The following is a 23,510-nucleotide window of genomic DNA, read 5'->3' as shown; positions in this document are numbered from 1 at the left end:
CAATTACTGCACCAAGTTGTTTTCAAGGGGTTTGAGGCTCCATCGAACCCACTTATCTATCACTCACATGGGAGTTGAAAAGAAAGGAAATGTTAAAAGCTTTCGTCTTTCAGTTTCCAGTAATGATCTACTGCACTGAAGAAAATCTTTTGATGCATGGCCTACACTTTCAAATTTTCTTTCCTTCTTTGACGGAGGGCTCCGTCACTGACAACGTAACAGTGTGTATAATTATTCTGAGAACAGCAGCAGGTGTTTATTCCTGTGGACTACAGAGGTTCATAAGAGCCCAGAGTTGTCACAAAGTTGGACAATGGCCCTGAGAGTAAAAATAGCTGTCTGGCTGTCAGTGTTATCTGCCTATTCACACAACTACTGAATAACAAAGACACACTCTTTTACTCCCACTTATCTCTCCTTCGTGTTATAAGCTCAAAGTCAGGCCAGCACAACCAGCAGAGTTCACATTACAGAGTTCTATAAACCTGAATAAATGCTGAGGAAATGAATCACACCTCCTCCAAAGTCAGAAAAACTCCTTCTGCCAGTCCCACAAGAGCACTGTATTTTGATAATGCAGAATATGATTTAAAAGTTTGTTGAAATTTCCATTTCTGTGTTGCTAAGTCAGTGTGTATTTGTTGTAAAGAAGCATTTATTTAGAAATCATAACAGAGTAAGTTTTATTTTGCATTCATAGAGCTCCCATAATTAAGTTATCTAGTCGAACTTATACATTTGAGTCCATGTCAGACGAGATCCAAAGCAAATAACTTACAAAGCTTACAAATCACTTAAATCATTAAGCAGGCTAATTGTATTTGGGGAAATACCAAACATTACCAGCCACACAGATTTCAAAAGGCACAACACATGCAGAGTCCTGTAAATCTGTGTCAAACCCTGTGAGATGTATCTGATATTTGTTTAATTTTTGCTGTTTCTTTCCAGAAAGCCATCCAGGTCTTAGCTCACACATTCAGTAGTACAAAAAACAACAGTGTGAGGCTTCTTCTTTTTACTAAAACTCATTGAAATGCATTAATGGAAAAGATTTTCAGTCATTTATACACTGAAAACAAGTTAAAGAACAATAAATAGAAACCTATTGTTTTCTCTTTCTACTAATTTATTAAGCAGTGTTATAAATAGATTGCATTTGTGTCACATAGTTCCAAATGAATGCAGTTTAAAGATGCATCTAAAACTCACCAAGAGTTTGGCTTGGTGGCATGTTTGTATTGAATGAAGCCAATATGTTTGGGGTATTTCAATATAGACTGATAGACAAAGGGCATTATATCTAAAGCATAAATTATGTTAGTGTTTTCAAACATTTTTAGCTCATAAATTCTTCTTGTCAGCAGAAGAGTGAATCTGTGAATGCACAGATTAATAGTGGCAGATGGTCCTGCATGTTTGTTTTTATGAATGGCAACCACTCCTAACACGTTCTGCTGCTTAAACAATAAAATTGTTCCGCAAACAACTGAAAACAGCTTTTGTATATTCTGTCCTCAAATTAGCTGTGTTGAGAGTCAGAATGATTTGTACATCATTTTGCTTCAGAATACAATATCCATTAGTCAAAACAGCAAAACAGTGTTCTGATTTATTCCATAACCACTTCACAATGTTGACCCAGCTCATGAACATTTAGTCTGTCATTCTAAGTGGTAATTGATCTTCAATTCTCTTTACGCCTAAACAGAGCTCAGCTGAGGCACTGCTTAACCTGTTAGGCCCCGTGCAAATGGGATTAGTGAGAATGTAATTATGTGTGAAAAGTGGAAAGAGCCGATAAAGGATGCAAACAAATTGGAATTCAGGACACTGATAATTAATTTCATTAGGAACTGATCAACGCTGTCCTTCAAAATAGACTATACAAACCAATCTGACCACAGTTAGATGCTGCAGAGTTCTGTGTGAATAATACTTGAAGAATATGAACTATATGAACAATTCAGCTCCCTGACAAGTGTAATGTTCATGTGGCTCACTTTTGTGACTGGGTGCTACTGGCATCACAAAGCTGCAAATCATCTCACAACGGAGTTGTCTATATTGTGTTTGTTTTGCTTCACTTTTTTCTAAATAAAACTGTGCTTGTTCATATATCTCTGTCATGATTCAGCCTATTACATGTCAGTTTTGATGATAACAAAAACATGTCAGCACATAGCAAGTCATATTTAGAAGCTCATACTGTCTTGTAGTCGCACATGCATTTCAGAAACTAAAGCCAACGCTTAATGATATCTCACTGTTTGATTCCATCTCTAAATCCATTAAGATTATATTGCTAAAAGAAACTTGGCTCGTTTGCGTGATAGTTAATGGCCCCGAGGCTAAAGGGCTGCAATGACAATGATTACTGCACATTCAGAATGTGATAATTGTAATAATTAGCAGAAAGCTGGTAGGATTTCCATTTTACCATTTATTTCTAAAAGGTGCATCCATGGCTAAATCTTATTTTAAATGAGTCACACAACTATCCATTGAATGTCTGAGAGCACATGCAGGAAATGACATCTGAACCCAGACAGAAATAACAAGTGCTGTTGCTGATATGTAACGATGGCATTTCCCTACAGCTCTGCTGCTTCAATAAATGTTATGAATAAAACATAAAGTAAAATTTCACATCTGTCCAGTGACCAACAGTCGCACATTAACATATATTAATTAAATAGAGGCTTTGTCATTTTCTTTCCATGCGTCTGTTCTCTCCCACGACAGCAGAGATTTTGATTGGTGTTGATTTCTCCATCACAATCAGAGAGGAGCAGTGTAATATGGCTTTGTGTGTAGCTCATCACGTGAATTCATTTATTTCCCCCTCTTTGTTATTCCGTCTTTGGATTGCATTTCATTTCCAACATATGATCTCAATAAATACTGGACAACAGAAGGGAAAAAAGTGATCCTTGAAAGAACGTAACAGAAGTCTGTTTCATCTTTGCAGGCTGCGTTTGCTGCCATAGTGTTTAAGAGAAAAAATATAAATCGTCATCACATCACAACTTAAAAGATATATATATATATATATATATATATATATATATATATATATATATATATATATATATATATATATATATATATATATATATATATATATATATATATATATATATATATATATATATATATATATATATATCTCCTTTAAAAAATAGTCATTTTCACTTTTTCTCTGATGCCAGGTGTTTACACAGCAAACCCAGGTTACACTTTGTACTCAGATTTTCCTGTGTGTTTATCTACATGTGAGTGCATGAGTGGGTGGGTGCACTGTAGGATGGTTACCTGCATCTCTGGAGAGACTAGAGGCAGATCTCTGGTGAACTGTGGATGTCTAAAGTTTTTTTAATGTGGAAAATCATCCTACCAGTGTATCCACAAAGTAGACATTTTTCTGTAATTTAATGTGTACAAATTCATGCTTGATTGACTCCTACAGCTTTTGCAAAATAATTGCCAACATTTTTGCAATAGTTGTTCATTTTAATTGCATAATAACACAGTAGATGGTACTATCTTCACATGTTATTCACTTATATGTCTCAAGTGAATGTATTTCTTTGCAGTTGTCTAATGTGTGCTGGTGGTTTCTGCATAACAACTTGTATCATAATTTTGGTTTTGGCATCTTGACCACCCACAGGGGAATACATGCCAATGTCTCATCCTGACCTACACCACATATCTCGTCTTTGCACTACAACATTAATACATCCGAGACAGAAAATAAGAGAAAGGGCAAAATATTGCCTAACAGCATGATTTTTCAGTGTGTTTGTGTAAGACGTGACTCAACTGTGTTACAATTATGTGCATCACTGGAGCAGCCCAGAACATGTTTGCTTTGTGCTCCAAAAACTTTTTACATAAACAGATTCTTGATTTAATCTTACAATATCAAGTTGTAGCAGGATACCTCACATCAGAGTTTCATAACTTTTGCCTGTTTTGTGAAATGTATTTCATTCTGCATAAACACATTCTCCAATGGATATATAATTATTTTACTTTACTCCATGTTAGTTGCTGTATTTTCCAATTTGCCTTGACAACACTAACACTTCTCATGTTCCAGATAATCATTGAGCAAATACTTTTAGTTGAGCTATAGGGAAACACACTAAATGGACAGAATGTGAGTAAAAAGTGACTTGAAAAAGTGCCCAAAAGAAAGCAGAGCCAAGAGAATAAGAATAGAAATGAGTGTAGTTATACACAGAACTGCAGCTGGTACTCAGAGAAAAGAAGATCGGTACCTGTTTGAATCCATAACTGTCGAGAACCAATGATATGTGTTCAATTCAAAATTAGATGTTTAAACTAGTTGTACATATTCCTAAGAATGAGAAAATTGTTAATATAATAGGAGACAGTAGACAGGACTGTCCTGGGGAATTTAAAACAATGTAAATATCATGTCATGTCCACAAAACCTTCCTGTTCCTGTCAGCTGGCAGCCCATGAAGTGCAGTCCTCTGCTGCCACCCCAGACAAAATAGAGGTAATGCAAACTAATCACACTTCTGTTCCTTGTGTGCATCTCTCTGTCACTCTCATGTAATTTACACATCAGTGCAACAGTGGAGCATTATGGGTTTTTGTCTTGTGTCCTCGCATGGGAACAGAACATTGGGTTCTGCTTACCTAAAGAGACCCTCAAATGCAATTAACCACTCTGTGAAGCTATCAATCCTAATACACTCTGTCACATTACTCACACACAGCCTCTGCACACTTACTGTGTCTCTTTTCACCTCCGGTTGTTAATTGTTGAACCCTGCAGCGGCGGGGTGGGTCTAAACTACCTGGACTCACACTGTAGTTTTCTGTAGATCATAGACAAATAAATGAGACATAGTGATACTGAAACCAAATAAAACACGATTAACATTTGTTCTTGGCTGCTGATGTAGGTCTTGTGCACCTGTGCTCAGAGTCTCTAGTAAAATAAAGGACAAAGGGCTAAGTGTGGATGACAAATAGCACTCGAGGACAAGCAAAGTTCATCATACTAGTCCCATGATGCTCCTTGAATGTACATATCAATCTCAAACTGACAATATATCTATGAACTCTGACACAGTTGAGCAGTGTTAGCAAAGAATCCAAGATCTCACACTTAAATAAATATCTCAGTACGTTAAGGTAGAAATGCTTCATCAGAACCCCTCCACCTTCCTCACGTAACATTCAAGGCCTCACAATAAAGACGCATCGATTGAAGAGTCACTATTCCCTCATGATATCCAACAGATCCTCCCCTCCAGGTCAGCGAACTTATAAATGAATGCTTGAAACACAGATCGCACCAAATTTACTGCGGCATCAAAGAATATTGCCAACTGGTGAGCAGAACAACTTTTAAAGGTCAGTTTGTTTTTGTATATTGGTGTTGCTTTACAAAATTTGTTTTCAATCAAAGTTTTTCAGTCAATATGTGTGCTTTAAAAAAGAGCATTACAGCCTAATTGTTTAATTCCAGGCAGTCACCTTCATTTAAGCTGCAGCAGTTTGATTTTATTTCTGAAGAATTAATGCAATACATTTGTCTTATTGAGATTAATTTCTGTTTGGAAAAGTGACTCATTCCATTTTGTAAGCATTTGTGGGGAAAGAAGGGAGATAGACCAAGTTGATTTCATATCACGTCTTTAAAATCAGCAAGTCATAAATGTTTTAGACTTTCATTTACATTCTTTCTGTGTATAATGTTTATATACAACTGCAAAACATGAAAGTTTACCTGGTAGCAGCTGTTAAAGTAATTTCCATTTAAAAACTTGAGTAAGAACACCTATACTGGGATTTTAAATATACAAAACCTGCAAAACAAGAAAATAAAAAGGACATATATGAATATTAACGTTTAAAATGATATACAACAAAATAGTTTTGCCACAAATAACAGGCCCCAAAAAATGTACTTAACACCGTGGCTACAGAAGTGTTACAGCATTCAAACTTCAATGTTCAGTTTTCAGTAAACATTAACACCGCAGCATATTAAACACGTAAATCTTTTTTTCTTTTGAAATTCTGTTTTGTTATTCCATTATCAGTGGATATGCCTGAAGAAAAACACAATTGACTGAGTCTGCCATCTCCAGAGACGTGAATCTTTCACAAAGAGCTTCACTCCTCTGTCGATGTGATTAGTCCCACAGCGAGACTGCGAGAGGCCTGAGGCGGAGCCGGCAGCTCAAGGAGGTGAGAAACATCATCCGCTGAGGGACCAAGGGGGGAGAAAGGTCCGCATTAAACCAGAACAGTCCCCTTGATGGCAAGAACACTAACAGCCTCTGGCTTCAGTAGTACTGGAGGGAGCTCAGGTGTACTAAAGACTTGCAATTTCAACCTGACTCAGAACTGCTGAAAGTAGTTCTGAAGCCCACAACAAAATGTCAAAACCTGACATTTACTGAATCCTGCAGAAAAAAGCTTCCATATCTGGTCTTCATGTAGGAGCGAAAGGCAAACACAATGAGCTCAAGGCTCAAGACACATATAGTCATTTACTTTGTCTGCCTTTAGTTGTCAGTCCAGCCTTTATTAAATATATTTTCCAGGCATTCGTCTTTTTTTTTGCTTCAGAAATGGCTAAATATAAAAAGTTTTCAGAACTCTGGGATATTCACAAATTCCACTGAGCTAACAAACGGCAGTCTTGAGCAGCTGTCTGTGTGCAGTAAATGACCTTTGCTGTTTTAATCTGGGAGCTGCTGCCCTTTTTATTTGGCAGTGAAAGGGCGGCGCTTTTAGAATGAGTCTCTTAAGTGAGTTAGATGTCCCTGCAAACAGGGAGTCACGTTTCCCAGAGGAGAGTCCACGCAGACACAATAACAAGATAACAGCCTGAGGAGAAGCCCTGGCAGTGTTTGTAACATATTTTCAGTCTCTGGGAACTGTCTCTGTAGCTTCTTTGTCTCTACTGGGAAAAAAACTTCTCGACAGATCAGAAACAAGGAGTCTAATGAACAAGTCTGACATCGCACAGGCTTTAGCTGTTGTACTGAGCTGGAAAACATCATTAGATAAATCAAGTCTTATTGATAAACACCTGGTTTTAATGGAAATTATCCTTTGCTTTTTGCTATAAGAGAGACAATGACCGTTTGGAAAATGCTAACTATATTAGGCCCTCATCATCACTATTCTTTCTCTTCTCCCATCAGGTTTTGGTGCTTGTAGAAACATGGACGGAAATATCTCCTCATTCAACTCAACCTCTATCCCCACTCAGCTCCCTCTCAACACCACAGCTTCCATCAACACTACAGTGAAACCGTTCAGTGTGTTTGACGGGTGTGACCATCAGGTCGAGGCCATTCTCTTTGACTTGATTCTGCAGTGCGTCAACGTATTCTTGGGAATCCCTGCCAACTTGCTTGTCATTGCAATTCTCATCCACAACCGCAAAGAACCCTCCACTTCAGACATATTCCTGGGCTGCTTGGCGTTCATGGATATCTACTTTGGTACCATGACCCCCATCAGCTTCCTTAACCTTTATGTCTGGCAAAGCAAAAGTGTGTGGTCTTCCATTAAGTTCTCCTATGGCGTGAAAGATACCAGCGGCCCATTGTTTCTCTCCTGCATCTGCCTGGATCGCTTTGTGGCTGTGCTCTTTCCCATTGCATTCGGGCAGCTCAAACACTACAAGTACAGGGTAAGCCTCACTGTCCTGGTGTTCTGCCTCACCTTTGCCTACTCAGCAGCCAAGACGGTGGGAGGCCTCCCAAACTTTGAGAAGGTGTTCACTGGTGAGGTTCTGGCCACATTTACTTGGATGGTTTTGTGTAATTTAAGCATCATGTGGGCCCTGAAGAAGTCTCGTGGTGCAGGGAAAGATGAGATGCATCCCATGAAGAAGAGAGCCTTCAAGATGGTGCTGTCCATCCTTTGCATCATCATTTTCAACTACCTGCCGCCAGTCGCGCTGTTCCCGTTTGAAGACCACTATGCCCCTGATGTGTTCCGCTGCTACGTGCAGCCAGTGGGTTTCGCCTTCTTAAACATTAGCAGCACCATCCAGCCCCTTGTCTATTTGTCTCGTCTGGAGAAGGTGCCTTTCCTCCCAGATGCCTGCATTAAGAAGTTTTCTATTTGTCACAGTGGAGAGAACAAAAAAACTCCACATCCGCAAAACCCTTAGACACTTAGAACATTGTGTACATATGGAACTTCATGAAAGCTGAGTCTAATATATCTCTAAAGAAGAAAGTAGAAAGTTAATATAATTCATAACTGTTTTTGTGACTGATATTGTTTCTCTTTAAGTTTATTATTTTTCAAAATATGTGTTTTAGTTGAATTCTTTTTGCGTAAAGGAATGAAGCTCAAAAAATACTTAATTTATTTGAGATGCATCGGTAATGAGTCCATAGATGGAATATTTTTTACATTTTAATTTCATTTTTTGATAATTTGATCATGTTCTGCAGGACTAATTTGTACAAACAGCATGAAATGCACATTATGCAGTCACTTTCATCAACTGAGTCCAACTATTTGTTTGAGTTTGGCGCCATCATGTGTACAAAATACATCAATAAAATATTTTGCTTCCAGTATATGAGCAAGTACCTCAAGTATTTATTATTACTGCTCAAATTTAGACTGTGGTGAGTGAGTGAGTGAGTGAGTGAGTGAGTGAGTGAGTGAGTGAGTGAGTGAGTGAGTGAGTGAGTGAGTGAGTGAGTGAGTGAGTGAGTGAGTGAGTGAGTGAGTGAGTGAGTGAGTGGCATGTGTGATGTGTATTTCTTAAGCTGCATGGTGGAAGACAGATAAAACATCTGCCTTCTCTCAGTCCAAAATAAAATGGTTGTCATTAATAGAAAACATTTTACTGAAAAGTGAAACAAGCAACACAAAAGAATAAAAAAAAGTCCACCATACACCAAAAATTAATATATAGATAATTTAAATCCTTTTAATTTATACATAGCAAATGCAAATGTACTTCCTCCTTTTCCACAATAGAGAACAATGATTGTTTATCCAGGTTTATTAACAATTAAGGACATCTCCTTCACCATACAGCTAAAACAAAGAGCTAAGCTAATTAATAATTGGAAAAGCCAAACTGAAAAGCTACACTGCATATAATACCATATTTTAATTCATGACAGCAGCAGTAATGCTCCTCACACTGTCAGAAGGCAGCAGAATCTGCCTTCCAGCACTTCTGAGTCCCACTAATAAACATGCTACGTCTTCATTTAAAAGTGCAAAAAATACAGGAATTATGTGCTTTTAAAGTTGATAGAGAGGGAAATCACACAAAGTTACTATTCCCAGCTGAATTCCTTTGTAAATGATCCTTTGTTGTCATTTTTACAAGTCTGGTTTTATATGAACTAAATAAAATCCATATTGTAATGCTAATTTATGAGCTTTATGGCTGCTGAATAGTGGATTTTGTTTGTTTGTGCTAAGATAATCAGCTCCTGCTCATGCTCCATATCAATTATACACATAGAATAGTAGCAATAATCCTCTTATCTACATCTTGGGGAAATAAATTAGCCAACAATATGCCTCTGAAGCAGCAAAGTGACTTAAATGAAGAATAAATATTCAATTTAAATTAATTTAGCTTATAAAGAAGAAGTCTCTCTGCTGTCTTTAAGATGTATCTGAACTGTGCTTTAACTGATTATTTACTTTGAAATTATCTTTTTGTCACATAGTCAAAGTCTACATATTTAGAGACTGAATTCAGTGTTTGCTACTAACCTTTTGGTCTGATTGTTATGAAAATAAACAACCATAATTACATTTATAATGTGTTAAAGACACACAGCAGTAAAAGTGCATCCTGGAAAGTCTGCCTATTTGCTAATTTTCTTTCTTATAAACCTTATCTATTGAATCAAATGACCTCTTCGCTGCAAACTCTTGACTTTAACCCTCATGTTGGAGAAAAAAGTCATGTTTTTTTTTTTTTTTTAAAATCAAAAATATAAATTTGACATTTTAAATTTAATTGAATATAAATTAATAAAATCCATTTAGAAGAGATAAGTTTATTTGACCGAATTAAATTTTACAGTGTACATTTCATGCCTTTTTGGTGAAAAAGTAGCATTACAGCAGGTCAGACCACCAAACCAAGCTTTATATTTGTTCACATTTATTTCATGGAAAAAACTCTAAGAAAACATTTTCTCATCACGTTAATAATAAAGAACTTCTGAATTTATTGTCTCAACATTGTGACAAGTACCTTCTCTGGCATAATTCTCAATGGAAGACTGCTCTGTGTATAAAAATACGGAATTAAAGGTTCTTTGAATGTGTCTGTAAATGCATATATGAGCGTGTTGTCAGCCGGGTCAAGGAAGGATACCAATCCCTTGTTGTAATCCAATTGCACTTTGACCTGTTTGGGCGTTCTTGAGACTGTCAGCGGGGTGGGTGGAGAGGTCATCGCCCTGAACTCTCCGTCCCTGAAACATAAAGTCCAGAAGCCATTTTCAGGCCGAGCGGGGATCTCAGCATTCCTCGATACAGACAATGAGGCCACGCCAAGGAGCCAGTCATGATTGCTTCCTGTTTCCACAACCCAGTGGTAGCTTCCTGAGCCGAGTGCAGTCATGCCCACCACTTCAGCACTCATGTGGAAGCGCTCGGGGTTGTCAGGGCAACAGCTGGGTTGCTTTGAGTAGTGCAGGGAAGTGAGGTCTTCAGACAGGATGAGGCAGGGGTGTGCTGTGTTTGGGTCTAAAGTCACAGGAGCTAAAACACAGGAAATAAGTCAAAAAGAAAGATTGATGTGTGAAACAGGGTTTGGGTTGCACATTCCTGTCTTTCAGCCTCTGAAAAATACTCACTATAGTCAACATGGTCCAGGATTTTCTCCCAGACTTGATACTTGAGGTTGCAGAGGTGTTTGGTAACATCAATCAGCAACCCGGACATGTTGTCTGACCCGAGCACCATGCTTTCACTCCTGTGACGACAACAGATATCTTACACTGTAGATATGTGGCAGGGAATGAATCTGATATGTCAGAATTTTGTTTACCTACCTGTCCTGAGTGGCTTTAAAATTCTGGAAAAGAAAATATAGCATCATTGCGGGAGGTTTGTGAAAAAGTAACACAGCACATGCAAACAGGTCTGCACAAACCTTCAGCAAAACTAGATCCTCTTCTTTCAGCTGTTCCTGTATGACTGAGATGGTCTCTGTGAGGGAAAGCACCTCAGCTGAGAGCTCTTTAATCTTATCCTTCATTCCTGCCAGCTTCTCTTCTTCTTCTTTTGTTACAGCTGCCAACCTCACCGACTCTTCATGGTAGAGGACTTGATGGAGCTGCTCAAACTGGCTCTTAATCATTTTCTGTGTTTCCAGTGTCTGAGCCTGGAGGGAGATGATCGCAATGTTTTTTAGTTGGTCATGTATTTTATTCCTGAACAATACAAGTCATCTGATCCTGATTACCTTGATGTATTTTAACATGTCCGCAGAGGTCCTGTGGATTCTTTTGAGGTTGTCCAGTTTGTCTTGCAATCTCTTGAGGGACAAAGCGAGTTCATCCTAGACGTCAAAGAGGACTCAGTCAGCAGAGATTACGTAGTTAAATGCAATGTTTTCAGTACTTTGCTTCTATCTCTAAGAGTATGCTCACGACCAGGACAGACTTGTAGAACAGCATTCTGCTTTTAGGTGTTACCTTAGGTACTAATAATCTAGGTCAGTCTGTTTTTTTTGTATTTTGCTTACCTTGCAGTCCATTAGGGCCTCTTCTATAGGTGAGCAGTCATGAGTTTTGTGCAGCTTAGACGACTGACACACCATGCAGATGGGCTGTTTGTCAACCAGACAGAAGAGCTTCAGCTTCTCCCCATGCAGGTTACAGTTCATCTCGTCTTCCAAGTGCACCGAACTCTGCCTCCTGACCTGCAGATGCGCCTCACAGACGTTTTTCAGAGCCAAATTGGACGGAGGATTGGACTTGGAGGCTCTCTTCCTACAAACTGGACACTCTCGTAAGCCTGTGTCCCAACAGCGTTTCAAACAGATCCTGCAGAAGCTGTGGCTACATGCCAGCAGAACAGGATCCGTGAAGATGTCACAGCATACTGGGCATGTAAGATCCTCCTCTGGGATTGACATGATCAGCAGCTTGTTGTGTGTAATAAAGTAAATCCACAGTTCAAAACAGCAAGTCCGTGAGTTCAAGTTCAAGTAAAAACAAAGTTAAATGTGTCTCCTGATAGCCCCAGGGTTCACTAACTGCTTAACCATTGTTCTTCGCACGAAGTAGCTAATGCTCTTGGCTTTCCTGTCCATGACTTCTGTGGGAGTAACTTGAATCATGCAGCAGTGTGAAAGAGCACTGTATGTAGACAGCTGGGAGGCAGGAAATAGAACCCTATTGGCCAGCTGCAGGAGTTAAAACTGCTTGGTAATTTGTTACATGCCTGGAATGTAATCATTCAGGATATGAACATCTCAGTGTTGACATCCTTGTTTAAAGCCCAAGAATACACACCCTCAAACCTTTTAATTTTCTCATATAGTTCTAATTTGCTTAGCAGCTGTGAGGTAAAAATATTGCATGCAAATGAATGCAAGTGAATTTAGTGGCTGTAGCACTGAGTTGTGTTCACAGGATGATTTTTATCTTTCAGCTGTTGAGTTTTGACCCAAACTGGCGAAACAAGCTCAAAGCTGCCACAAATATTTTCTCTCTAACAAGATTTTACTCCACTGAGAGCAGGTCATCTATTAAAACCTATAAAACGGTGCATATACAAGATAACTGTTTTGTGTTTTCTGTGGAATTCAAGACAGGCTGAATACAAAATAGGTGGCAGCCAAAAATAGATTAAAGCGTTTAATCTGAAAGCCTACTCTTGGAATGTCTGAAGAGAACACGTGTGAATTAGAAAGTGACAAGCTATGAAAGTAATATAATTTTAGCTTTGTCCTTGATTCTTGGTGTGAACATTCAATGATGTGTAGTATTTTATGGGTATAAGGGAAGAGAAGATCTAGTGTTTTAATGCAACACTGTCTTTTTTCCCCCTGGCATTTAAACAGACATTCAAGACAACCTGGAACTAGCATGAACTAAATTTTAACACCAACACCAGGCTTGAGGACTTAAATTTTATTATGCCATGGACTTGAATGATGTAAATATCACTAGCTGTAAGAAATGACATTCACGACTGAGCTGTTGCCTGTCAACGGTATGTATTAGTTTTCACTGTTGTGAAAAAAGTAATTTGGCTACACAAAAGAAAGATAAAAAACACAGTACTCCTCCCTCTTTGGATCAGAGAAAATGGGGGCAGTGAGATCATGCAGAGGATCAAAGTCATTTGCCTTTTGCATGGCTGCACATGCCTTTTCCTGGATTCATTCAGACCTAATTGTATTTTTTTTTTTTTTTAAAAACTGTTTGAAATAGCATCTTTCAAAAGTATTAAACAGTCTTTGAATTGCAGTTGATAGGCTTTATATGTCACACCTCTTGATCCAGGCATGCATGACAGATTTTAGATATTTAAAGTGATAATAATCAACTCTATACTGGCTACTGTTAAAACCTGCACAGCAACGACCTTGGTAGTTAAAGTGTGTATCAATAATAGCTCTCAAACTATATTTCTGATGTGCTTGTGAGGGGTCACTCAGTCCGTGAGAATAACGAGAACCTCATTGATGAGTGATGCAGCTCCCTGCATCCTATCCGCCATTTCCACGGGCTTTGGTCCCTCCCTCTCTCCTCCGGTCTTTGGTTGCCATGGCGATGACGTCAAGTTGCACCACCGATTCAGCCCAGTAGACGGTTTTAGAGGCGGTGCAACAAATCCCGGACGATCGACTGCAGGAGCCATCATCCTGTGAATCCCAGCTCAAATCCACGTCTCCAATTCGACCTTCTTTGAACCCATCTGTCCAAAATGCGCGAAATTGTGCATTTGCAGGCCGGCCAGTGCGGAAACCAGATCGGTGCAAAGGTATTGTTTTCTCTCTCTGATGTATTCTGTTTGTACGGTTCTGCATTCCGGTGAGACCTCCGTGCGCTTCGGTGTCGCCTCTATAATCCATCCTGCAGGAATTCTCTGGAAGAAAGTCGATGCGGCGTCGTTTCTGGATTAAAGCTCCGTGCAAAGCATCCAAAAGTCCGACTAAGAGGACGATTTGCGCATTTCTATTCTCTGCAGGGTTTGCATGAGGGTCAAGAGTCACTCAGTGGCAGAATTATGCAACAGAGAGAAAGATTCATGCAAAAAAAAAAAAAAAAAACATTTCACTTCAATAACTGCACACAAAATTGCCCTTTAATGTTTCTGCATTTTTGTTGCAGGTAATTATGTAAGCTATTATCTGTTACAGTAATGTAACCTTATTGTCAGTGTTGGAACAGCTTCCCCTCCCCCCTCTACATTTATGACCTATTTTTTTTTACCTATGATTCTTATCAAGCCAAATGCTTTTGGGAGAAATGATATCTTTTCCAAACTGTGAATGTGTTTTTTAAACACTAGTATGATTTTCTCCTCAGTATTTTTAAGCCGGTTGGCCAGACCACCAAAGACACTGTTACTTATCAGATTATTGCCATCTGCTTGATTACTCCTGAGACCGCATTTCAGACTAATAGACTGCTCTTTTGACCTGCATTCAGGGGAATTACAAAGTCTGGCAGCTGTTTTCTTCCAAATAGCTTTCTAGAAAATGCTAAACAGCTGAAATATCTATATCTTATTCATTTAAAGATAGCCATTAAATAAGATAAGATCTACTTAATTCATCCCGGAGGAAATTATTTAAATAGATAGGAAATGGCAATGATGCATGCATGCCTGTATATTTGAAATATATTTTAGCAGCTTTTTTTATCCGTTTTTATCCCACTCTGGGCTAAGTTAACTTTAGTCTCTCCCTCCTCCTCTCCTAACATGCCTATTTCACAGTTCTGGGAGGTGATCAGTGATGAGCACGGTATTGATCCCACTGGAACCTACCATGGAGACAGCGATCTCCAGCTAGACAGGATCAGCGTCTATTACAATGAGGCCACAGGTAGGCTGCAGCTTCAGCGTTAATTCACACAACACAGCTAATGTTTTCTTATTCTGTGTAAAATGATTTGGATACCCATCATGGGCCTAAGATTTACAAGGAATGATTCCATTCTTGTCTGGTTTTAGGTGGGAAGTATGTGCCCAGAGCCATCCTGGTGGATTTGGAGCCTGGTACGATGGATTCAGTCAGGTCCGGACCCTTCGGGCAGATCTTCAGACCTGACAACTTTGTATTTGGTAAGCTGTGTGAACTTTGTACAGATGCACGCATCTGGATTCAAATCCACTGATTTTCTGTCTTTCCTGTTTATCCTACATCACTAAATTGTGATATTCTTGACTTCAGGCCAGAGTGGAGCTGGAAACAACTGGGCCAAGGGCCACTACACCGAGGGAGCTGAGCTGGTTGACTCCGTTCTGGATGTCGTGAGAAAAGAGGCTGAGAGCTGCGACTGCCTGCAGGGCTTCCAGCTCACTCACTCCCTGGGTGGAGGTACCGGCTCTGGCATGGGCACCCTGCTCATCAGCAAGATCCGCGAGGAGTACCCCGACCGCATCATGAACACCTTCAGCGTGGTGCCTTCTCCCAAAGTGTCTGACACCGTGGTGGAGCCCTACAACGCCACCCTCTCTGTCCACCAGCTGGTAGAGAACACAGATGAGACCTACTGCATTGACAATGAAGCACTCTATGATATCTGCTTCCGCACACTTAAACTCACCACCCCCACCTATGGAGATCTCAACCATTTGGTGTCCGCCACCATGAGCGGGGTGACCACCTGTCTGCGTTTCCCCGGCCAGCTCAACGCCGATCTCCGTAAACTGGCTGTTAACATGGTGCCCTTCCCTCGTCTGCACTTCTTCATGCCAGGGTTCGCCCCCCTCACCAGCAGGGGCAGCCAGCAGTATCGCGCACTGTCTGTGCCTGAGCTCACTCAGCAGATGTTTGACGCCAAGAACATGATGGCCGCCTGCGACCCGCGTCACGGCCGCTACCTCACTGTGGCCGCCGTCTTCAGGGGACGCATGTCCATGAAGGAGGTGGATGAGCAAATGCTGAATGTGCAGAACAAGAACAGCAGCTACTTCGTCGAATGGATCCCAAACAATGTGAAGACCGCCGTCTGTGACATCCCACCGCGTGGCCTCAAAATGGCTGCCACCTTCATTGGTAACAGCACAGCCATCCAGGAGCTGTTCAAGCGCATCTCCGAGCAGTTCACTGCCATGTTCCGCCGTAAGGCCTTCCTTCACTGGTACACGGGTGAAGGCATGGATGAGATGGAGTTCACCGAGGCAGAAAGCAACATGAACGACCTGGTGTCTGAATACCAGCAGTACCAGGACGCCACCGCCGAGGAGGGCGAGTTTGAGGAAGAAGGAGAGGAGGAAGTCGCATAAAATCTCACTGCCAAACCCATCTCCCCAACTCCATCCCCTTTTCATCCCTCGCCATCATGAATTGAATGATCAGCAGCACTCGGAACAACTATCGCCATCTAGATCACTGTTGCTCTAGTGTTAGACGTTGATGTTAACTGGTACTAGTGAAGTTTTTGGTTTAAAATGTTTTTGATTGTTGTGAATGCACTGAATTGACATCCTTTCATCAATCCTGTCATTTTCATCGCCGAATTTAAAGGAAGCGATTTTAACTGTGAAGCCTTGAAACTGGAGAATGATTAAAATCTCATTTAAAGGCCACTTTTATGCCTCTATGTTTTCATTGAGTCATTTTATGTGTCATCTTTTTGCAAACCTTAGAACACTTCAATTACACTAAGTAACAGTCTGTTCTGCAATGTGCTGACAAGCGGTCAAAACATTATTATGGGATATGTGACACATTTCTTTTCAAACAAATTATTTTCTCATTTAAATGCTATATAATTATCAACCTTGCACTTTCCATAGCAATTAAATTAAACTATACGAAGAAAGGGAAATCTGTGAACATTTGAGCTTTGAATACAAAACAAAGTGACAAGTCAAGAGTGCTGAGTGTCATGTGTTTTCAGCTTCACTAATGATGAAATGTGGTTTCTGAAGTCCACCTATGTGCAGTTTAGATTATTACTCATACATTAGCAATCAGGATTGGGCAATATTCAGCGAAATAGCAACAAACACAGCATGAAAACAGCTCAGTTTTTATCAGTAGAAAGACACCCAGTCAGGAAACAGGCTGTGCTGTAATGTAAGTAAGTAAAAGCCATTTCAACGGGAACATTTTGTCTACGTGAAACTAATCCAGCTCCAGTTGATAAAGAAGAAATTGTGATAGCAGTTCTTATATAAAATTCCTGAGCAAATGTCGTCAGACCGGTAGTTTTTTCAAGTTTATAAAAGCCTGTTTGGTGCATTTTAGATTGTCAGAGCAAAGTATCACTAAATACGAATGTTTTCTCCTCAACGTTTACACCAGTTCACTGTAATATATTATCACAGTGAGTACATAATTACTTGTCATTAAAATCCTGTGTTTAATCATTGTTTTTCAATTCATCAAAAGATTATTTACTTCAAAGCTTAAAATCGATATGACCAGAGGAGTGACTGTGGGAACCTTATCTTATGTCTGATAAAAAACTTATTGCATGAGAGAGCTATTAAAAATTTATCAGTGTTATTGCTGACATTGCACGGCTGTACAAATGACAGTGAATTTTGATAAGGATTTCTATATATTCAGAATCTACAGAGAACCAGAACATGCATCTATGCACAGAAGACCTTAATGTGAAATTGTTACATGTTGGTCATTTGTCCTCTAGTTTTCAAGTGTGTTAAAAGACATACAGACTTGTGAAGAAAAGACTAGACTGTCCCTATGATTTTTTCCATTACAGATAACAGCATGGAAACTAACAATGACTCCCCTGTTCCACTAACTTTTCAAGTACGCCACGGGGCTGAACTTTTCACTCTCTGACTGCCAGAAGTTCTTATCTGCTCAGATGTTTGAACATCTTAAGACTCAGTGTACAAACACATCCAGTTTTAAAGACTTATTTAGATTCTTCCCAATCCTGACTCTAATTTTTAGGCCTCAAATTGTTGCTCACAATGGCATTTCATATTGTTATTCATTAAACGTACAACCACTTCAAAGGTATTTCTTACTTTGAACGGACTTGCATCCTGTAAATAATCAGTAAACGTCACGTATTTTGTATAAAGTTCATGAATTAGAACAGGATGAATAGCTGCCCTCTCCCCATTTTCCAACTCCCTCTGGGAATCCTGAAACTTGAAAATGCTTCATAAAGTTTAACTATGCAAATATTATCGAATATTTTGTTGTTTATTTGACAAAAGCATAAATAAACATGCTGTGACACCATTAAACATATTTGCCATATTACAATAAATCATGTTTTGCATGGTTGATCTGATGAAATGTTTAAATAATGTGGCTTGAAATTTGTATAATTACTCAAAAAATACTTAAAGTGTAAACAACTGTTTGCTTTTGCTTGGTGTGATTCCCAAGTACAACCTCTTTTTTCAAAATCACTGAGCAAGTTCTTTAAAAATCAAGAGTATTTGCACTACGGTAAGATGTTTGATTGTATCCGTTTAAAGGATATTAAAAAAACATTTGTGCATTTATATTCTTTTCAAATGTGATGGACTGAAAAAGCTAAACTGAGTTTGAGGTAAAAGATCAGCAATTTTTTTTGCCCGTGAAAAAGCAGCTTCATGAAAGACTGAAATCAAATCAAATACATGCTACATTGTGAATTGTATATTAAAACTAAACTAAAATTGTTAGCGGTGATAAAATACTGTGGCTCCTGTTTCACCTGTGCAGAATCAATATTCAGATCTCTTTGCATTATTCAATTGTTCTTAAGATCCACTAGGAGATAGATCCAGGCGTTTCTCCTCCGAGTACCACGCAGACATGATTCAGTGCTTATTGAAATGGAGCGGGAAGTAAATATGGAGTTTCAAAGTTCAGCTCTCTGGAACCTGGAGGAACTTTTATCCACTGATCAGCTCAAAAGCGAGAGCTTCGTCACACAGGAACGCTGCCAAGCAGGCAGCCCTCTGTCCTTTCAGGAGTTTTGCAGAAACATAAGACAACAAATCTCAAATGAGTCTTTCCTCCTTCGGCAGTTTTAATGCATCTGGTGCGGCCACGCTGCGTACGCCAGATTGCTCCTCGGCACTGGGTCTGTACGTCCCTTCAGTCTGCCTCTTCTTTTTTACCACACAGAACAGCCAGGCGAGAACAGCCAACACTATGGCCAGAACACCCAAGGTCACAGTAGGGGCCACAATAGCGGCAATGTTTGTTCCTCCCTAAAGAAAGAAAATGTAGCACAGTTAGGACAATGTCTGATCACATTGGATACTTTCTAATGTTATGTAGTGATCGTGATGAAGGTTTTTCACTCACTGTGGTGTTATTAGAATGTGTCACACTTGCAACAGTGGTATGGTTCCCTGTAAAAGAGCAGACGCATCAGGAACACTGCAGCATCAATGAAAACTCTGCTCTAGCTCATTCTCACTGCTTGCTTGAGATACTTTTGCTTCATAGATATTAGTATGTGCCTCCTGTCTGCTTCGTTAAAATATTTAGGTAATTAATTAATCAGTTATTTTAACTAACTGTTTCAGAGCATGTAAACTTGGATATTTGAGCATCCAGTTTACTGCATATATGCACACGTATTCAACTTTTTTTTTACAACCAGGTTTCTGCAAGTAATTTGTTTGAATTGAAAGAAATAGCCTTTTTTTCCCCTCTGGTCCTGGCAAAGAAGCAACTTTGAACATTTCCCACAGTTTTTTTCACTTCAGTTTTATCCCAGTTTAAACATTTCTCCTTGTTTGCCATTTTGTTGCTTGCTAAACTAAGCTTTGTATCAAACTCAAGCAAAAGCAAAAGCAAATGAGAACACTTCTCAAAATGTCAAACTATTCATTGCATGTAAACAAAGTCTGAGTACAAGCACACAGTTTGAGCTCTAAAATGGAGCTGATTGATAAATTACTTACATGTTTTTGTGAATAATAATAAAGACGTGACTGTCATTCTCCAATAATGAATGAGAGTCTCGAGATCAATGAACATGAGACAAAAACACAATAATGTGACCCATTTTTAAGATGTTATGCAGTATTATTTAGTACTATATAATCTGTCTTCATAAACAGGCTAAATAGAGAGAAAAGATAACTCTCATGCACACTTTCTAGGCTACAGATACTTGTAAACCTTCCAGGTATGCCACCAGTCCAGTGCATTCATTTCATCCATGAGCAGCCATGTGATTACTCAGTTACATCATGAAACTGAGTAATCACTCAAACATTGTAACTACTTGACCGGGAGGAGAAGCTCTGGAATGTACTGAACCAGCCACTGGTTTGAAAAATGGAAAAAAAAAAAAAAACATAACTGAAATCAGCTGTTTTGTTTAGTTGCATTGAGCATTAAGAGGATCACAATGAAAATAAAGTTTACTTTAGAAAACTCCCCTATCATACTCTGAGTCAATCATTGACTTGGACAAATAGTAAACTTTCCAGGGGCAAAAGTACAACTTGATAACAAAAGGCAAGGGGTTAGTGAAGAGGGGAATGCAAAAACCCCAGAGAATACATTGTGAAATTGAATTCTTTTGTGCAATAGCCACAATTACTGATAATATGTTAAGACTGGATTTTTATTTATATATATATATATATATATATATATATATATATATATATATATATGTGTGTGTGTGTGTGTGTGTACCTCTTACCCACTGGGGAGACTGTGTTTAGCAATTTTTTTTTGCATAATCCAATGTTCTTACAAAATGCTCACAAGCCTGTGCTCGTCTCACATTGTTTTCCAAAGGCTTTTTTGTTATTTGTCATTGCAGGATTCAAAGTTCTGTGCGTCTAGGTGTGGTCGGAAGGATGGCTTATTTGTATAGGAGTGATTAGGATGGCGACTAACTCACCCCACGCAGGATTACTGCTCAGTATCAGCAGTAAAACGCTCCCAACCACAGCTCCAGGGATGACTGGCACATCCGGACACGCTGCCATCTCGAGCCGTGAGGCAAGTGAGGGCAGACTGAGGCCTTGGGGCATCAGCTTGGGGCCATTTCATTCAGTCAAGTGGTCACTGTGAGGACTTACTGCACTTCTTGAGCAGCTGATGATACATTATGATCTGTAATGTAAAGAGAAAATCCTTTTCTGAGTTCACTTTGATACTGTTACAGACTTCTTTAATCTGAGTCAGGCTGCTCACACCACTGAGTCACATCCACCCTGAGGTTGAATCACCATTATTGTCTACAGGACAATAATATTCTATTAATAGTGTTAGTGTCATAATCAGAATACAGCATCAAAGTCAACCTTTTTTTTTTTAAACTTTTGTAATAATTGTTCCCATAAGACAAACTGGACACTGAATGTTACGCACATTTAATAAACACATACCTTTGATCTGGCGGTTCTCAGATGATCGAAGCAAAACGGGAAACATGGAACAGGTTGATTCCTCACGAATGCATTGCTTCCGCCTCACCTTGTCAAGAAAAAAAAAGAAACCGCATCAAATAAAGTCCCATGAACAATACAGGAGCCACGAAATGCTCGCTGAAGTCCTTGAATGGATCCTTTGGAACTACATCCTCGGCTACCTGTTGGTGTTTTATGTAAAGCAGTTTTTTTTCTCTCTCTCTCTCTCGTCTACTCTCCAGATCGCCATTGGTCACATGGTTCAGTTTCGTGTTACAATACCTGAGCACAGTTATCTACCTGCAACAGGGCGCACAGATCCTCCTTTGTACGAAGTCGATGAAGAAAAGCGCAGTTTAGTGAAGCACAGCAGCCCCGGTTTCTCCTGTTGGCATTTAAAAAAAAATCCTCAAAAACTTTTGATCACCTGCATGTCATGTTGTGTCTCCTCAGATCCTGACATAAACTGGTTTTGAGTCGTCTATGATACCAGTTTTCTTCCTTAGCTTGCTTCAACCTGCACGGTGTTTGCCTGCCCTGCTCTTACCTAGCAACCTGGCACACGAAGGTGGCACGAAATAGCGCCTCCGTCAGGTTTTATGTTTCCCCATCATGAGAAAGGATATCAACATTCCTGAGATATTTTAAGGATGAATTCGGAGGCCAGCTGGTCCAGTGGGCTCTAATCCTCACCTAATCTCCTCCTCTTGGACTCAGAAGGGCAAAGAAAATGTAGACTGCTTCAGGCCTAATCTTTGCTGCTCAGATTTTTCATATGGACAGTGTGTGAAAGCACTGAAGCGTTTTGTCACAAAGAACTGTGGAAAATCACTCTTATATTGCAGTGGTGAGTCACTCTGAGGTGGTGCTTGTTTGTGTGTGTGCTGTCTTTTACAATGTTCCGCTGATATGAAATTTGGAAAATCAGCACTTGCTGTGTGAGTCGCTGTTTTGTATTTATGAGGGTGAGCAAAGAAGGCGCAGAAGTCAAGGTTAGTACTGACAAAACCCTTTCTGATAGTGTAAGCTAAGATATATCAAATTATAATGTTCAAATAAGTAGTTGAAAGTGACAGTAATGCCACGGAAAATCTGATTGGTCAGCAAGGTTGGTAAAACTGACTGAAGATAAATTCATAAATAAGACTGTTTAATTGAATTTATTGATTGCATACCTTTCTCGATTTAGAATACAATTATTTATCTGAGATAGACTATACAAGTTCTGAGTGTTGAAACCACTTTACACTTTATTTTAGAATAAGTGCATAGGGGTAGTGACTGAATTTAGGGCTAACCTTTATCGTTTGTAGCACTGTTTTCATTATTATGTAAGAAACAACTAGTATTTACCACATCTAAAATGATACATAGCAAGTTTTGGTTCTAAATGGGTTCTTCAAGATACAAAAAAAGACCCTTAAGGAGCATTTTAAAGTTCAACTACTGCACACTGGGAAGTCTGCAATCTAGTTTTGCATCTTTAAAAACTTGATTTTAGAAATTGACAAAACTTTGTGCCGTAGATTGATTCAGCGCTTCATTTTAGGTCAAATCAGAGAACAAATGTTTTTAAGTTCTAAAAATAACTGACAAAAGAGTAGATCCTTTAGACTGAATTAGCTTCAAATTAACAAACTTTTGTATTTGTGCTAAGTTAAGAAGAAAAGATTAGTTAATTCCACTAAATTCCTGTTTAATGTTTAACAGTGGAGTTTAAGAGCAACTTTATTGTTAACTCAAGAGATGCACAAGCGATAGCAGTCCCCAGTGTTGTTGTACTTTCTGTTTATTTACTGGCAAATCCTGCAGCTACATCACCATGGTATGGTGCAATAAGCAGATTTTTGGAATTTGTAACACTTTATGTATATATTATAATAGTACTATGTGTCCCCTTAGAAAAGCATACGTTTCCCTAAAAAGATAGCCTGTATTAGTTGTCCCCTGTAGTC

At 39.2% G+C, this 23,510-nt stretch overlaps 4 protein-coding genes across 7 annotated transcripts; 2 read left to right on the top strand and 2 right to left on the bottom strand.

The window, feature by feature from the left end:
- The first annotated feature begins 5,357 nt into the window (after nucleotides 1-5,357).
- On the top strand, nucleotides 5,358-8,600 carry LOC111573668 (G-protein coupled receptor 183). The gene is made up of 3 exons (XM_023277942.3): nucleotides 5,358-5,397; nucleotides 6,090-6,237; nucleotides 7,203-8,600. The coding sequence occupies exon 3, from the start codon at nucleotides 7,223-7,225 to the stop codon at nucleotides 8,180-8,182; it is 960 nt and encodes a 319-aa protein (XP_023133710.2). The 5' UTR covers nucleotides 5,358-5,397; nucleotides 6,090-6,237; nucleotides 7,203-7,222; the 3' UTR covers nucleotides 8,183-8,600.
- A 1,545-nt stretch (nucleotides 8,601-10,145) lies between these two features.
- Nucleotides 10,146-12,672, bottom strand: LOC111573691 (nuclear factor 7, brain). Its single transcript, XM_023277976.3, has 6 exons — nucleotides 11,756-12,672; nucleotides 11,474-11,569; nucleotides 11,162-11,392; nucleotides 11,061-11,083; nucleotides 10,863-10,981; nucleotides 10,146-10,767 (listed from the first exon to the last, which is right to left on the bottom strand). The coding sequence occupies exons 1-6, from the start codon at nucleotides 12,146-12,148 to the stop codon at nucleotides 10,229-10,231; spliced, it is 1,401 nt and encodes a 466-aa protein (XP_023133744.2). The 5' UTR covers nucleotides 12,149-12,672; the 3' UTR covers nucleotides 10,146-10,228.
- Nucleotides 12,673-13,839: 1,167 nt separating this feature from the next.
- On the top strand, nucleotides 13,840-16,782 carry tubb4bl (tubulin, beta 4B class IVb-like). Its single transcript, XM_023277977.3, has 4 exons — nucleotides 13,840-14,004; nucleotides 14,965-15,073; nucleotides 15,202-15,312; nucleotides 15,422-16,782. Exons 1-4 carry the CDS (start codon nucleotides 13,948-13,950, stop codon nucleotides 16,477-16,479), a joined length of 1,335 nt encoding a protein of 444 aa, XP_023133745.1. The 5' UTR covers nucleotides 13,840-13,947; the 3' UTR covers nucleotides 16,480-16,782.
- A 1,579-nt stretch (nucleotides 16,783-18,361) lies between these two features.
- Nucleotides 18,362-22,346, bottom strand: crb3a (crumbs homolog 3a). 4 transcript variants are annotated; one of them, XM_023277979.3, is made up of 6 exons: nucleotides 22,103-22,346; nucleotides 21,856-21,940; nucleotides 21,535-21,622; nucleotides 21,045-21,259; nucleotides 19,484-19,530; nucleotides 18,362-19,386 (listed from the first exon to the last, which is right to left on the bottom strand). In XM_023277979.3, the coding sequence occupies exons 4-6, from the start codon at nucleotides 21,175-21,177 to the stop codon at nucleotides 19,174-19,176; spliced, it is 393 nt and encodes a 130-aa protein (XP_023133747.1). In that variant the 5' UTR covers nucleotides 21,178-21,259; nucleotides 21,535-21,622; nucleotides 21,856-21,940; nucleotides 22,103-22,346; the 3' UTR covers nucleotides 18,362-19,173. The 4 variants fall into 4 exon arrangements, with proteins under 4 accessions (XP_023133747.1, XP_023133748.1, XP_035807655.1 ...); XM_023277980.3 differs by having other exon boundaries at nucleotides 22,249-22,277; XM_035951762.2 differs by having other exon boundaries at nucleotides 21,856-22,346.
- Between the last annotated feature and the right edge of the window lie 1,164 nt (nucleotides 22,347-23,510).

Source organism: Amphiprion ocellaris, chromosome 19 (genome assembly GCF_022539595.1).
Source record: "Amphiprion ocellaris isolate individual 3 ecotype Okinawa chromosome 19, ASM2253959v1, whole genome shotgun sequence".
NCBI classification, from domain to species: Eukaryota; Metazoa; Chordata; class Actinopteri; family Pomacentridae; genus Amphiprion; species Amphiprion ocellaris.
This window is presented reverse-complemented; position numbering and strand designations above follow the sequence as displayed.